Genomic DNA, 16,222 nt, shown 5'->3' with positions numbered 1-16,222 from the left:
TAATTTTGAAGGAGGGAGTGGCAAACGCTTCTTGAAATATTTTATTTTAATTAGGGAATGGTACACCTAGTATCAATGAGATGTTCTTTGAGTCTATACAAAGGGAGTTGGCAAAGGTTTTGGAGTTACACATATAAAGGTTAATGTTAGTTAACAAAAAACAATGTGAAAAAGGAGCAAAAAGAGTATATTCAATTACATAGCCTTTTTTCTATAAATAAGGAAATAGAAATGGGAAAATACCAACTAGCATCCTATAAATATACCCCAAAAGACTTAGTTCTCAAAACTTTGCACTATGAGAAGATTTGACTAAGGTGACACTATCAAGTATTTGTGACTTCCTAGTGCAAGGGAACAAACCATTATTCTGACATATAGGTTCCCAAAACTATTGATATTTCTCTGATGTTGGGCTAGTCTTTTTCTTAGATCCCCAGTTCAATCAATAAGGCAACACACTATTTGTTTCCATGATAGCTTCAAGTATGAAGAATAAGTTATCCCTCCTTTATTCCTTATTCCTTATCAAAATTGTTTATTTCAAATCAAATGAACAATGCTTATTTTCTAATAGTCAGTAATCTTGATGTAGAACAATCCTAGGATGGTTGTCTACAATCAAATAAATTGAAAAAAAGAATGATGAACTAAAATTATGGCAACAGGAAAAAAGAAAATAAAATATGGAACAAGAAAGAAAAAAATGAAGAAAATATATGAAACAGTACTCTCGCTTAAAACTAAATACAATCTTGGACAAAAAACCAAATATATAAAATAACTTATCAGGACTCTTATTTCTTTATTAAAATTCTTAAATCTTTTCAAATTAGAATTAAAAGGAAAATGTAAACATTCTTTTTAGAATTAAAAACTTAACTTTATAGAAACTTCTTGTGACAAATTTCTAATATGGAAGACTTTTAGATTCTAAAAAAGACTCAAAATAGAAACTTTATGATAAAAGACTTTCTATAAAATTGAAAGTTTAAAACTATAGAAACTTCTTTTAAGCAGAATTTCCAATTAAAAAAAATTCTAAATGAAACTCAAATACCAACTACTTACTATTGAAAAAGAAAAACAATGTAAAATTACCTTAGTGCACTTGATAGAGTAATTTACGATCTTTTTATTTCCATTCATTCCTTTCTTTAGTAGATCTTGGAGATTCATCCCCATAAAATACTTACCGAAGTTATTTACTTTTTATATCTTCAACGATTAAAAAAATATCACTAAAGAAACTAAAAATATAATATGAAAGGCCTTAAAAAAATTTAGACCACGAAGTAAGAAGAGCAAAGATCACCCTTTGCAAGAGACCAAAATATCAACAATTGTAAAGTATACCCTTTCAAGTCTGTGTAATAGGATGGTCTTGAATTGGCGAACACCACGTCCAGATGATGTTGGATCCATCTTATGTGCCTTCTCAAATGCATGGAAGCGACCTAATTGAACAAAAATAAATCAAGGTCATAAGCAAGATATTTGTCAACAAGCTTGTACAGAATATCTTCTGGCATGTGCAGTTGATGCCAAATAAAAATGCCTGAGAAAGCATATAAAATGCAAGTGCCAATTATGAAATACGAATAAACAAATAAAAGTATAAAATGATCTTTAGCAAATAAAAATCACTATAATTCATCTTTCCTTTCTTGAAGCTAAAGATTAAAAAAAACTAATCCACTGAACAAGAGAGGAGCATCAAAACTCTTGTACTTTGTTGGAGATTATGTCCTCCACCTTTTCTGGTTTTTCCATATTGGTGGTATTTGGGCCTCTCTCTCTCTCAATTAAATAACTTTCTGCTACAAAATGTACAAAAATTGTTGCTCCAACAGCAGAGAATAATACATAGAAAAAAAGACCTCCTCATTCAACCTTTTTGTATGAAAGATCTTTGTTAGACAAAGGATAAATGAAATTCTTATGCAAAGATTAGTAGTATAAGAGAGTTGACAAGAGAAGCATATATACTATCACACAGCTATAATAGAAGGCAAAAAAACACATATTTTCTACTCTTGATAAAAATTCAAACAGGAAGCAGACGGATACACATGGGGGGAGGTTTTTCAATACCCTTGAGTAGTTTCATCCTCAGCAATGCATATTATTCACCTTCCACATAGCCACAGGTTTGCAAAATAGCAGACCTTTACGGAAATTTATACTGCTGCCTCAATGACCTTAATCTACACTAACTCAAGAGGTTCAAAACCTAAGAGTCTAACCAAGACACTAGCAATCATCAATATCCCAACTCCAAAGCTGAGGTTCTAACTATTAGCAATTCGTTTCCTTTTTCTTCCTTTCTTTACTTCTTTCTTTTTTTAACTTTTTCTATTTTATTTAAGATACGCAAGAAAAGTGAATAAAAGGCAATATAAAGGGTGTGAACCCTAGTACAGAAGCAGTTTATGAAGAACGCCTAAAGAAACAAAAGAGTCATAACTACACCAGCAAGTCCACAAACAAAAGGACAAAAAACAAGGCCATAGACTAACAACTTATCAATAAAGGTCCCCTGGCCCAGAGTTATAAAAGCTTCATACAAAGACCTTTTCATCTTAACTCTGACAGCCTTAACCCTTCCAACAATGTGCTGATCCCTTTACAGATACACCAAAATTATTGAGTGGCCCGCTGGCCTCAGCCATTTTGGTTTTGTATTTTACACATGAAACTATCTGAAGGAAATTCTTACCCATCAATGTAATCCAAATGAACAACGCCACCAGGTGGGGCAGCAAAATATTATCCCAAGTTCAAATGAAAGACACCATCACACAAGGAACAACTAATCTGACAAAAACAGCTCACCTCTACCAGTCATATTTGCCCATCAGAACCCATATACTTGTCAAAGGACAGCTTTGCTTTGCTGTCCACACTTCTTTCCTTATTTCTCCATTTATTATTCTGTACAGTTAGCATACATTATTTGACAGATTATAGTTTACATGTATAGGGCTAGAATCATGCGGGAATTTATTTGCTTTTATTTGCTTTCCATGTATAGCATCCTTGTAAAGTCTATATATAATATACAAAACTCAAGGTCAAGGTATTCGGCCATTCACACAATATTTTGACATGGTATCAAAGCAAGGTTGCTAATTTTTCTTCCCTCAAATTATTTTCTGTCTTCTCAGTTTCGGAGGTGCCTCTCATGTCTTTCGGTCAAGTATGTGTTGATCCGTGCTGCACCCAACCATAACCATTTTTCTCGGTATTTCTGTGGCTGTCGTGGGTCAGTTTTCTTCTGGGATTTTTTTTTGGTCCATCCTTTTGTCTCGGGTTCTATTTATTTTCTATGGATTTCGCACCTGTGTGTGTTAAGTTTACAGGCACAAATTATTATACCTGGGCATTTCAGTTTGAACTTTTTCTCAAGGGAAAAGACCTTTGGGGTCATTTTGATGGCACAGATGTTGAAAAACCATCCACTTTTAACAAATCTCAAGATGTTGGGTCTTCTCCTTCATGGGTTGTGCTTGATGCACGCATCATGTCTTGGCTTCTTGGTTCAATGGAGCCTCATATTGTCACCCACTTACGGCCCCATCGCTCCGCTCAATCTATGTGGGCTTACTTGAAGAAAGTTTATCATCAGGATAACGATGCTCGTCGCTTTCAATTAGAACATGCGATTGTCATGTTTCAACATGGTAGTATTTCCATCCAGGACTACTACTCGGCATTTCTGACTCTTTGGCATGAATATGCTGATTTGGTTACAGCGGATGTTCCTATTGCCACTCTCTCAACTATTCAGACTATTCACGCGACTACCCGGCATGATCAGTTTCTTATGAAACTACATCTGGAATATGAATCTGTCCGCTCCTCTTTACTGAACAAATCTCATGTTCCCTCTCTTGATATTTGTTTTGGTGAGTTACTTCGCGAAGAGCAACGCCTTAGTACTCAAGTTATTCTGGAGCAATCTCATGGCAGTTCCGGGACTGCAACTGTAGCTTATGCTGCCCAAGGACGCGGACCACCTATGCATTCTAAAAACTTGCAGTGTTTCTGCTGCAAGGAATATAGGCATATTGCTGCCACTTGTCCTAAGAAGTTTTGTTCTTATTGCAAGAAAAAGGGTCACATTATCAAAGAATGTCGTATTCACCCCCTGAATCGTCAGGCCCAATCATTTCAGACTTCGGTTATTGTCCCTCTTGTAGCAACTTCTGCAGCACACGACTCTCCTTCAGCTGCGTGCTCTATTCCTACACCTCCTGCACCAGATTACTGCACCTCAGAAATGGTGCAACGGATGTTAATTTCAGCATTATCAGCAATAGGATTCCAATGTAACAATTCTACTAAACTCTGGTACATGAACTCGGGGGCCTCTAATCACATTACTAATAATCCCACCGTTTTGTGTCATGTTCGGCCCTACGCTGGTCAATCTTCCATTCAAACTGCCAATGGCAGCTCTTTGCTCATAGCTACTATTAGTGATACCTCTTCTAAGTTCACTGATGTGTTTCTTGCTCCTCAGCTTTCCACGAATCTTATTTCTGTTGGCTAATTAGTTGATAACAATTGTGTTGTTAATTTTTCTAGTAATGGTTGTGTTGTGCAGGACCAGGTAACGAGGGAGCCGATCACGAAGGGACCTAAAGTGGGGCGCTTGTTTCCACTATTTTTACCTGTTCCAGATTTTTCTCCACTTTCTTCTATTCAGTCTTTTGCTTGTAATAATGTTTCAGATCTTAGTATGGTGTGGCATCGTCGTTTAGTCCATCCCAATACTCAGATATTATCTCATGTATTGAACTCTGATTTACCTGGTAATAAGGATCGTTCTTCTTTATCTCTTGAGTGTGATTCTTGCAAACTTGGTAAAAGTAAAACTTTTCCCTTCCCTTTGCATGCAAGTAGAGCATCTCACTGCTTTGATCTTATCCATAGTGATGCTTGGGGACCTTCCCCGGTTAGTTCACATGAGAAATTTAAATATTATGTGACTTTCATTGATGATCATAGCAGATTTACTTGAGTCTACTTTCTTCGCTCTAAATTTGAGGTCTTTCGTTCTTTCACTGAGTTTTTAGCGTATGTTGACAATCAATTTTCTACTTCTATTAAGACATTATGCACAGATTCCGATGGTGAGTATCTATCTACTGAGTTTCAAGCATTCTTGGCTTCTAAGGGTATTATTCATCAACGTTCATGTCCCTCTACTCCTCAACAAAATGGAGTTGTCGAACACAAAAATCGTCATCTCCTAGATGTGGTACGTACTATCTTGTTATAATCTTCTGTTCCATCCATGTTTTGAGTAGAGGTTCTAAAACTGCTACTCACTTGATTAATCGTTTACCTTCTCAAGTCCTACATATGGAGTCTCCCTATTTCCGCTTATTTGCTAAGCAACCTAGTTATGATCACCTTCGTATTTTTGGTTGTGTATGCTTTGTTCATTTACCTCCTCATGAGCGACATAAATTATCTGCTCAATCTGTTCGATGTGCTTTCTTAGGATATAATATGTGTCAAAAGGGATTTGTTTGCTATGATCCTACATTACATCGGACACGTATTTCTAAGAATGTTATTTTCTTTGAAAATCAACATTTCTTTCCTATATCCTCTTTTACTGTGTCATCCTCTTCTACTGTTGTCCTCCCCTCCTTTGAGCAGCAGTTCTCAGATCTTCATCCAGTCAGTTCTCGCTTTCAACCAGGTATTGTGTATACGAGACCCTCTCACCCACAGTCTCTTTCGGTGGCTCATTCGATATCTGATCCTACCACGCTCCAGATTTAGTCAATTGCAGCACCTCCAACACCTTTAGTATGTCGCTCTCCTCAAGTGTCTGTACCTCTGAATAGGTATGGATTTCCCTCTTCCAGTTCTGGCAATTCTATTTTAGCCCTTACTGCTGCATTGTCTAATTTTGATATTCCCACATGCTACTCACATGCTGCCAAGCATGATTGTTGGCGACAAGCTATGCAGGAAGAAATTGCCACTCTAGAGGCCAATCACACTTGGGACATTGAGCCCTGTCCTCCCACTATTGTTCCTCTGGGTTGCAAATGGGTTTACTCAATCAAGGTCCGATCTGATGGAAGTTTGGATCATTACAAAGCTCGGCTTGTTGCACTTGGGAATAATCAGTAATATGGTGTCAATTATGAAGAGACCTTTGCTCCTGTGGCTAAAATGACTATTGTTCGTACGATTCTAGCTCTTGCTACTTCCAATGATTGGCCACTACATCAAATGGATGTAAAAAATGTTTTTCTTCATGGGGATCTTAAAGAGTATTTATATGAAGCCATCCCCGAGATTGTTTCCCTCTCCGACTTCACATGTGTGTAAGCTTCGTCGCTCTCTGTATGGTCTCAAACACGCTCCGAGGGCCTGGTTTGATAAATTCCACACCACTTTATTACAATTTTCATTCAGGCAGAGCAAGTATGACACTTCCTTGTTTCTTCAGAAATCAGACATGGGTATTGTTGTTCTTTTGGTTTATGTTGATGATATTGTGATCACTGGTTCCGATTCTGCTTTACTTGGTCAGCTCAAAACTCATCTCTCCGAGTCCTTTCATATGAAAAATCTTGGGTCTCTCACATATTTTCTTGGTTTTGAGGTGCATCATAGTCGCTCTGGTATTTCCCTCAATCAACATAAGTATGCGAGTGACTTGGTGGCTACAGCTGGTCTACAAGGGGCTACTTCTGTTGATACTCCCATAGAATTAAATGTCAAGCTTCGCAAAAAGGAGGGCGACTTACTTGCTGATCCCCGTTTATACAGGAAGTTGGTGGGTAGCCTTGTTTATCTCACCATTACTAGACCGGACATTTCTTTTGTTGTACAGCAAGTCAACCAATTCCTTCAGACTCCTCGTCATCTTCATTTGGCTACTGTTCGTAGGATCATACGCTATGTTCAAGGCACTTCTACTCGTGGCTTGTTCTTCCCTGCAGGCAATTCTACTCGCCTTGCTGCTTATAGTGATGCTGATTGGGTTGGTTGTGCGAATACCCGTCGCTCCATCACTGGTTGGTGTGTGTTCTTAGGTGATGCATTGATCTCTTGGAAAAGTAAGAAGCAAGACAGAGTCTCTAAGTCATCTATGGAATCTGAGTACCGGGCGATGTCTCTTGCTTGTTCTGAAATCATTTGGCTTCAAGCTTTGCTTGCGGAGTTAGATTTTTCTGAGACCGATCCTACACCTCTATATGCCGATAATACAAGTGTTATTCAGATCACGGCCAATCCTATCTATCATGAGCGCACAAAGCATATTGAAGTGGACTGTCACTCTATCCGTGAAGCCTTTGAAGCTCGTGTTATCACTCTTCCACATATTTCCACTGACTTACGAATTGATGATATCTTCACCAAGGCTCTCCCTCGTCATCGACATTGCTTGCTAAGTAGCAAATTGATGCTTGTTGATCAACTTACATCAATTTGAGGGGGGTTGTCAAATGACAGCTTTGCTTTGTTGTCCACACTTCTTTCCTTATTTTAGCCCACACTTTTTTCCTTATTTTAGCCCACACTTCTTTCCTTATTTCTCCATTTATTATTCTGTATAATTAGCATACATTATTTGATAGATTATAGTTTACATGTATAGGGCTAGAATCATGCGGGAATTTATTTGCTTTTATTTGCTTTCCATGTATAGCATCCTTGTAAAGTCTATATATAATATAAAAAAACTCAAGGCCAAGGTATTCGGCCATTCACACAATATTTTGACAATACCATGGTCCTCAGTAACAAAGCTCTACAAACTGGTGATCTCCAACTACTCACTCTCCTAAAGGACCTGATCCTGGGGGTACAGCTATTGAATTGCCAAATGTCTATATGGCATTCCTAACAACACAGCCTTCACCTACAAGGCACAATGCCTGAACACAGGCACACTCCATCACCATCACACCACTTGTTAGCAATGAATATTTTTTAGACCCACTCTCTCCCACCTTAAAATCCACAAATTTTTAAAATTCCTTATAAAACATTGGACAAAAATTCCCTAAGAGGTACTTATTTTATCAGAAATAAAAATCAATAAAATGAATTAGTAACTATATTGAAGAACAAGACATTCTTCCAAAAAAAAATATTTGATAGGCAAGGAAATAATAGGTATTAAAAAGTGTCTAACATATAAGGGTCGCAATTCCAGTACACAAGACATACACAGGGCACACAATGGTGAAGAAAAAAAGAACCAAAAACACCAAGTACAACAACTTCCCTGCATAAATTATCTACCAAATCAAGCAAGGAATTAATCATCCCTGTCGCCAAGCTGCTCAACTAAGAAAGCAAGGACCTTAAAAAAGTGCCTTCTACCGCCAACAAAGTCCACTCATTGCCTTCAAAGATTCTCCTATTCCTCTCTTTCCAAAAAGTTCAAAACAACCATAAAGGAATTGTTCGAAAGTACCTAATTTTGAACCTGATTCAGCTTGATTGTATTCCTGATTAAGGGGACCGAAAGTCACCGAACAATGCAAAAAGAGATGATCAATAGACTCTCAACTCTACTTACATAAAACACACCAATCATGCCTAAGGAATTTGAAAGGTCTTCTCAACTGTGACATGTCATTGGTATTTACCTTCTTATGTGTCACTAACTAAACAAAGGCCTTAACCTTAGATGAGACTTTTGAATTCCATATAAATTTGGCCTAGGAGAAAAGAGCAAAATTTGAAGTATTGGACAAAGACATGAAAAAAGATTTGACTATGAATAATCCTGAAAAGGTTGTTGAACAACTAATTTTCCTAAAAGCTTAAGCTTACAAGATTTGGGTTCAATATCCATATCATACTCCTTAACACCCTCCTTCACATGCAGCCTCATCCCCGCACGTGGAGAGACATAGAGATGTAAGGTATAGAGAGAGAGAAAAAGAGACAAACAAACGCAAATAGTCCTTTTTGGACTTACAAACATGCAAATTGCAGAGAAGCGGCTCTAACACATGACCTTCCACCAAACCAAGCTCTGATACCATGTTAAACAACCAATTTTCCTAAAAGTTTAAGCTTGCAAGATTTGGGTTCAATATGCATATTATGCTCCTTAACAGAGGTTAGTGACCATACTCTCGCATCTGGGGTAGATGAAGCCAAGTGCACACAAGTGAGGGAGAACATGAGTCTTTCAAAATCCTTAATCTCCAAAACCATAAGGTTGCGACAAAATAAAAATTAAGATTCCAAGACAATGAAGAAGAACAACAAAAGATAGTTGAAATGATAAGATTTTTACTGTGACAACTCCATAAAGACATAAAAACTATGAACATAAAGGATGATCTCCCCACCACAAATCCTCTCAAAAATGAATTCTCTCCCCATCACCCACTGCAAAATGAGTGTAATTAGAAAAACCTGGAACAATCGTGCAATGGCCTTCCAAGGATGACACCTATCCGACCATCTAACTATGATGTTGACATCCCATTCATTAGGATGTGTCCTATAAATACTCAAAATAACTTTATTCCAAAGGTCAAAACTTTCCCTAAGGAACCTCCAAAGCCATTCCCCCAGAGAGCACGATTCTTCAGAGAGATCAACCCAAGTCCCAAACATCCATACTCTTTACACTTACACATTAAGTCCCAACTAATGAGATAATCCTTTCTACCCTCCCTAAGTCCCGATCAAAGAAAATCTCTTTACAATCTTTCAATTTTTTACGATACCAATCTTTGACTATACTGACACTAGGAGTCTAGGATCTTGAAGAAAGATAAGAAATAGTTAGAGATGTGGAACAAGCAGGTCTAAATTAGAGTAATTCTACCTCCTAGAGACAAAAAGGTCTTTTTCCATCCATTCAGTCTCCTCAGAATTTTGTCAATCATGGGGTCCCAAAACGCATTTGCCTTTGGATTCCCCCCTAATGGAAGACTTAAGTAAGTTAAAATCCAATCTTAAACTTTGCATTCAAACATTGAAGCCAATTTCATAATCAAATCTTGACTTGTGTTAATTCCAAATGGTTTCTCTTGCCTAAATTGATCTTTAGCCCTAATAATTTTCCAAAAACCAATAGGATTAGTTTAAGGTTTTTCAGATCTTCCATAGAAGCTCTAGAGAAAAAGATTGTATTATTTGCAAATTGTAAATGAGAAACTCTAATCCTATCCCTACCCAATAGGAATCCCTCTACAAGACCACCCTCCTTCGCTTTCAGCATCATCCTACTTAAAACATCTACTACTAAAGTAAAAAAGAAAAGGGGAAAGAGGACCTCCTTATCTTAAACCTCTAGTCACCATACCCATCCAAGACCTCATCCAAGACCTTCATCTCCTCATCCAAGACCTTCATCTCGTACTAAACCCTTTTTGCTCTAATATATGGTTCAAAAATAATCCACATGATCATAATCCTTCTCAAAATCTATTTTGAAGACAATCTCATCTCTTTTTGAATGTCTTTTATCATCCATGACATCACTAGCAATTAGAACTGCATCCAAAATTTGTCTACCCTCAACAAAAGCTCCCTAGGAGTAGTGTATGGTTTCATGGAGAACTCTTTGAATACGCCTTGATAAGACCTTAGAAATGATCTTATACAAACTCATGACCAAATAAGTCTAAAATCTGCTTTATTTTTTTACCTTCACCACCATTGGTTACTTATTCTTTCTCTAACATCCATAGCTAAGAAAATTTGTTTTTTTTAGTCTTTATCTCCTTATGCATATATATTCCCAACTATTTTGGACTTTACTCTCAAGTTTCCATAGCCTTTACCCTTGGTTGTTTATTCCTCTGTCTATTTATTGTCTAAGGTTCTTTTCCCCTATTCATGAGAATCCAGCACTAGTTATAACCAAGTACACCAATGATTAATCCAATAAACCAACATCAATTTAGTGGAAGAAAACAAGGCGAAAAGGATTCTCGATGATTCGATTATTGCAAGAAAGCAAGGCACACTCATGACTTGCCTTAGAAGCATCATGCCAAACCTTCTGAGAGTAAAAAAGGAAGAGGATATAGGGAAGATATAACTAGTCGGCAAGCTAACAAAGCATATGTAGTGAACTCTAAAGCAAAACCTCATGAAAGATCCAATGCAAGGAACCACGAATGACGAGCCTTGAATGAGAACCAAATGGAAAAGCTTTTGTTTCTTCTTAGCCAATGTGAGAATTTCGCATGCTTAACCTCCTATGCACAATTAGGTGACATTTCCATAGCCTTGAATGCTTCAAAAGATTATTTCTCCAACCTCTAGGTAATAGACTTGGGGGTGATTGACCATATATGTTCTCCTAAGTTGTTCTCTTCATATAGCTCATATGCAAGAAATCATAATGTTAAATTGTTGATTGCTTTTCAAGGAACTATTTTCTTAACTCTTTCCATTTCATTGAAATTAGGTTTACACATTCTTAAGTTAGTCTACAATTTTTTGTCCTAGATTACTCAAGATTTGAATTATTATATGAACATTTTTCCTTCTCAATGTGTTTTTCAAGATTAGGTAGTGAGGAAGATGATTACAATACTAGAAAACTTAGTTGACTATATTACATTGAGACCAAGAGTGGATGTTATTTACTTCTTTGGCTTATTCATCACCATTAGCTACCTTCCTTAAGAGAAAAAGAGTTTTTACTTTGGCTCTATAGACTAGGGCATCCCCTTTTCCCTTTGATAAAAAATGCATTTCCCTTTATGAATATTGCCTTTGATTTCAATAAAAATTCTATTCATTGTGAAGTATGTGGATTTGTAAAATAACTACCTAGGTCTACCTTCTTAAACACAAATTTAAGGTCAACTTTGTCTCTCCTATTTTCCATAAAATAGTCCACACACAATTTGACACAAAAATCCAGGTTCTAAGATTTGACAATAGAAAAGAGTATTTTGATAATAATGTCATCCAATATCTTCAAAATGACTAAATTATCCACTAATCTTCCTATATAGGCATGCCTCAAAAAAATGGCATTGCTAAGAGAAAAAAATAGATACTTTTTGGATATGGCTCGAGCCTTATATTTCCAAATGAGTGCCAAAACTAATGGAGTGAAGGCGTTTAGACCACCACACATCTCATAAACCTCTTATAGCCAAGAATCGTGATTTTAAAAGGGTTCCTTTTTCCAAGGGCTTTGAGATGCTTCTTCCTAAAGTATTTGGGTATACTGAATTTATTCATATTCATGGCATCATAGAACCAAAATAGATTGAAGACCCTTAAATGTATTTTCCTTGGCTATTCTTCCATTTTAAAAAGGTACAAATGTTATCATCCCCCAACTTGGGAACAATTTGTCACTATGGATGTGACATTCCTTGAACATCAACCCTATTTTCTGGCCACCTATCTTCAAAGGGAGAGTTCTGCGAGAAAAGATAGGAATGGTGCCTCACTTCTACGGTTCTACCTCAACTCATTGAGCCATCATTTCAATAATCACCTTCACCTCCTCAACAGCATCATGAGTCTAATACCGAGCCTACTTTTGAACCTAAACCTGAGCTTTCTAAACCTCCTTACCTCCTTAATAACCTCCCAAGCCTCATATTGAGCCTGTACTTACACCTGAACCTGAGCTTTCTACAACTCTTAAGCCATTTGAGCTTGATATTGCACCCGACCAACAAGAAGGAAATCATTCACCTTCACTTAAGTTATACTCAAGGGGAAAACAACCTGTCATGAACTCTATGCAAAATCAATTGTCTAAACCTAACTAGATAACATTTCCTTATCTCCTGTTCTGACCCTTGATCTTTCTAAAAATTTTGATATGTTGATTATTCTTCAAAAGGGTCCAAGAAAATGCACACAACACCCAGTTTCTAATTTTATGTCTTTGCAAACCTATCTTCATACTATGAAGCTTTCATTTCTTACTTAACATCCATAGAAATACCCAAGACAGTCCAAAAAGCATTTAAGGATAAAAGTGGAAATTTGGCATGATCAGGGAGTAATGCACTGAATAAGAATGAGTTTTGGGACATAGTGGACTTTCCTTAAGGAAAGAAAACAGTAGGTTATAAATGAATTTTCACAAAAATACAAGGCGGATGGACCATTGCATAGATATATGCTGGATTGGTAGCTAAAGGATTCACCTAAAACTCAAGGCATGGATTACCAAGAGACTTTTGCACTTGTGGTAAAAATGAATACTATTAGAGCTTTGTTATCTCTTGCTATTAACCTGAGTTGATCATTATTTTCTACATGGTGATTTGGAGTAGGAGATATATATGGATATCCCACCAAATTGCTGCTACTGCTACAATTATCACATTTTATTGAGTTAACACTAGCATTTATACTACTGCTACAATCATCACATCTTATTCAATCAATATTGGGAAGGGAAAGCCAACATCTACAGTTATTACATTGTATCAAGTTAGCACCAACACGCTACTCCTACACTTATTGCATTTTATAAAAATAAATAAATAAAAATGCTGACTCTGCCGCTACAATCATTGGCTTTTATCAAATTAACCGCAACAATACCACTACAATCATTGCATTGAATCAACTTAACACTGAAACGACTACAAATATCACAGTTTATCAAATTCACGTTAAGACTACGCATAGAACTATGTCATATAATCAAATCATCACTGACACTGCCAGAATTATGTGATTTGATCATAAGAACAGTAACACTAGTGCTATAATGAAAGCATTTTTAGGGAATGGAAGAGAGGAAGTGTGTTGTTAGTTCTTACAGAGGTAGGCTACCCTAGGGTTCTCCTCCTGCACCTCATTGGCCACACGAAGAATAGGAACAACAGGTGCGAGGGACGAAGGGACCCTGTCGCCCGGGTCGTCGAGTATGGAATCCATCATCGTGGGAGCCCTGCTTATCCTCCTGGAGGAGGCCCTGGAAGTAGAAGGGCCGGCCCCGGTGGAAGAGGCCATCTCCTGCGAATACAAGGGCGGAGAGTGGAGCCAAAAGTTGTGTGTCTCTGAGAAAAACTATGGGATGAATAGGTTTGAGGATTAGTGCTGGGAGAGAGGAGAAGTGGATGCGTAAATGAGAGAGGAGAGAGTGTGATCATCTTTCTCTTTTTTCTAAGAGAGATTCTTTGATTGGGAGGTGGGGTTTCTCTATGAACAAGAAAGGAATTGGAACTGCTTTTGTTTTTTGCTTTAGTTCAGTCTAAGGAATAAATTAGAAGACAAAAGCGGCTCATGATTTTGCTAATTCGGAGCCCTCTCTATTTATTAAAGAAGCTGCTTCTGCTTTTCAGTTTTCATCCCGCTTTTGCTTTTTCCCCTCCCCGCTTTTGGCATTGGTATTGTGTTCAAATTATGACAGCTGCACTGGCGCACTTCTTTCCGAATAGTTTCAGAGTTTGATTGGAGGCGGGAGAGAGAAGATGGCTAGCCGACCCGTTTGGTACTTTGATGGGCCTTGAAGCCTCATGAATCTTCCGGCCCATCATAGGCCCTGTTTGTAGGTAATGAAACAGCAAGTTGTAGAAATAAATTTTTTAGGGAAAAGTGGGTTATGGAAAAAATTAATTCTAATATTTTTAAATTAGTATTATCTTGGCTGTTTAAATATAATTTAAAATATATGTACTTTTTAATGATTCATATAATTATTCACTAAAATACCCTTTTTACTTTATCATTTAACCAATAATAATTGACAATTAGATTTTTCCACATAAATATTTTTCTTTTTTTTAGAAATTAATAATTTTTTTTTTTTCCATAAACAAGTATCTCATAGCAAATGTGAAATAGTTTGAAAAATGTAGACATTAGAAATAGTGAAACCCGGGGGACTATAGATGAGTTTGAGTTTTACTGGGAATAAAAATTATGGTTTTTCCCATTATCACTTTATAAATTTTTTTTCATTAGGGCAAGTTGAGGTTAGTTTCAAGGACTTTAATTGTTTGAGACATTTTCTTTGTTTTTAGTTTCACTTTCAATTCAAGAAATAGAGATACGAATAAAATGTATTTGTTTTTGGAGAAAAAAAAATTAATATAATAATAAATGGAAGGAAACCATTTATGCGGAGGAGTTTAGTTATCTATTGATATTGATGACATGACAAATAAAAAATGTATTTTAAGAAATAATTATATAACTTGTTAAAAAATGTATGTATTACAAATTATTTTAAAATAAATGAAAATGATACTAATTTACAAATTTTGGGGTTCTTTTTTTTTATATATTTTCATATTAGTGAGTCAAAACCCTCTTTTCCTAATGTTTTATTAAATATGCTTAAAAATTTAAAGTTGAAAGCCTAGTTATGCTCACAACCACCTAACAAAGACGGTGAAATTAATAAATGCAAATTATTAGTGTAATTAAAAGAAAATATGGAAGAAAAATAGATTTATTAATATTTTAAAAATCTTCTTTTTTTTTCTTTTTTTTTGTTTGATACCAATTTTTTATAATTTTTGTTTTCATTTAAATATTTTTTCTTATTTTACTTTTGTGTACTTTAGCCCAATCAACATTTTCATGTAGTAGTTTTGTGTTATCATTTCATTTTTTTAAAATATTATATATTCAATTATTTATTCTATTTTATAAGTTTATGTAGTTATTTAATAACATTATATTATTCAAGGTTTTATAAATTGAAGATTATCTTTGGTAATTAGACTTGACGAAAGGTATGATTTTATTATAATATGATATTATATTGTAATAGGCTTTTTATAATATTTTATATATATATACATTGTAACGTCCTAAATTAATTTTTAGGAATAAAATAGTAAATTAGAAATGTAAAATAAATTTAATAAGGGTATAAATATCTTTTTTCATTTAAAAACCCTAAGAGTCTGTTTGTGTGTGTGTGTGTGTGTTTTTTTTTTTTAAACAGTTTTTTAAAATAATTTTTGGTGTTTTTAAAAACAAATTGCATTTGAAAATTAAATTTTGAAAAATAGTTTTTATTCTAAAAAAAATCATGTTTGGTTGATTTAATAAAAAAAAGTTTTTTAAAACAAGTAAAACAAAAAACCATGTTTAGAAGTTTTTTTTTAATTTCGTGTTTTTTTCTATTAACTTGATATTGTAAAAATAAAAATAATTTTTAAATTCATACTTCATTTAAATTTAAAAAATTATTCCATTTTTAAATTTATTTGCATCAATTATAATTTTTTTAAACAAATGATTACTTTATAAACGTGTGTAACGA

General features: G+C 35.4%; 1 protein-coding gene across 1 annotated transcript in view; it reads right to left on the bottom strand.

Moving 5' to 3' along the window:
- Positions 1–14,238, bottom strand: part of LOC100242081 (callose synthase 7) — an 84,220-nt gene extending 69,982 nt beyond the window's left edge. Inside the window, exons 1-2 of the mRNA XM_010658818.3 lie at positions 13,764–14,238; positions 1,357–1,457 (exon numbers count right to left, since the gene is read on the bottom strand). Of these exons, the coding sequence (XP_010657120.1) occupies positions 1,357–1,457; positions 13,764–13,956 (294 nt within the window). The 5' untranslated portion in view covers positions 13,957–14,238. The remainder of the gene's footprint in view (positions 1–1,356; positions 1,458–13,763) is intronic.
- Between the last annotated feature and the right edge of the window lie 1,984 nt (positions 14,239–16,222).

The sequence above is a fragment of the Vitis vinifera genome, chromosome 12 (genome assembly GCF_030704535.1).
Source record: "Vitis vinifera cultivar Pinot Noir 40024 chromosome 12, ASM3070453v1".
Lineage (NCBI taxonomy): Eukaryota > Viridiplantae > Streptophyta > Magnoliopsida > Vitales > Vitaceae > Vitis > Vitis vinifera.
This window is presented reverse-complemented; position numbering and strand designations above follow the sequence as displayed.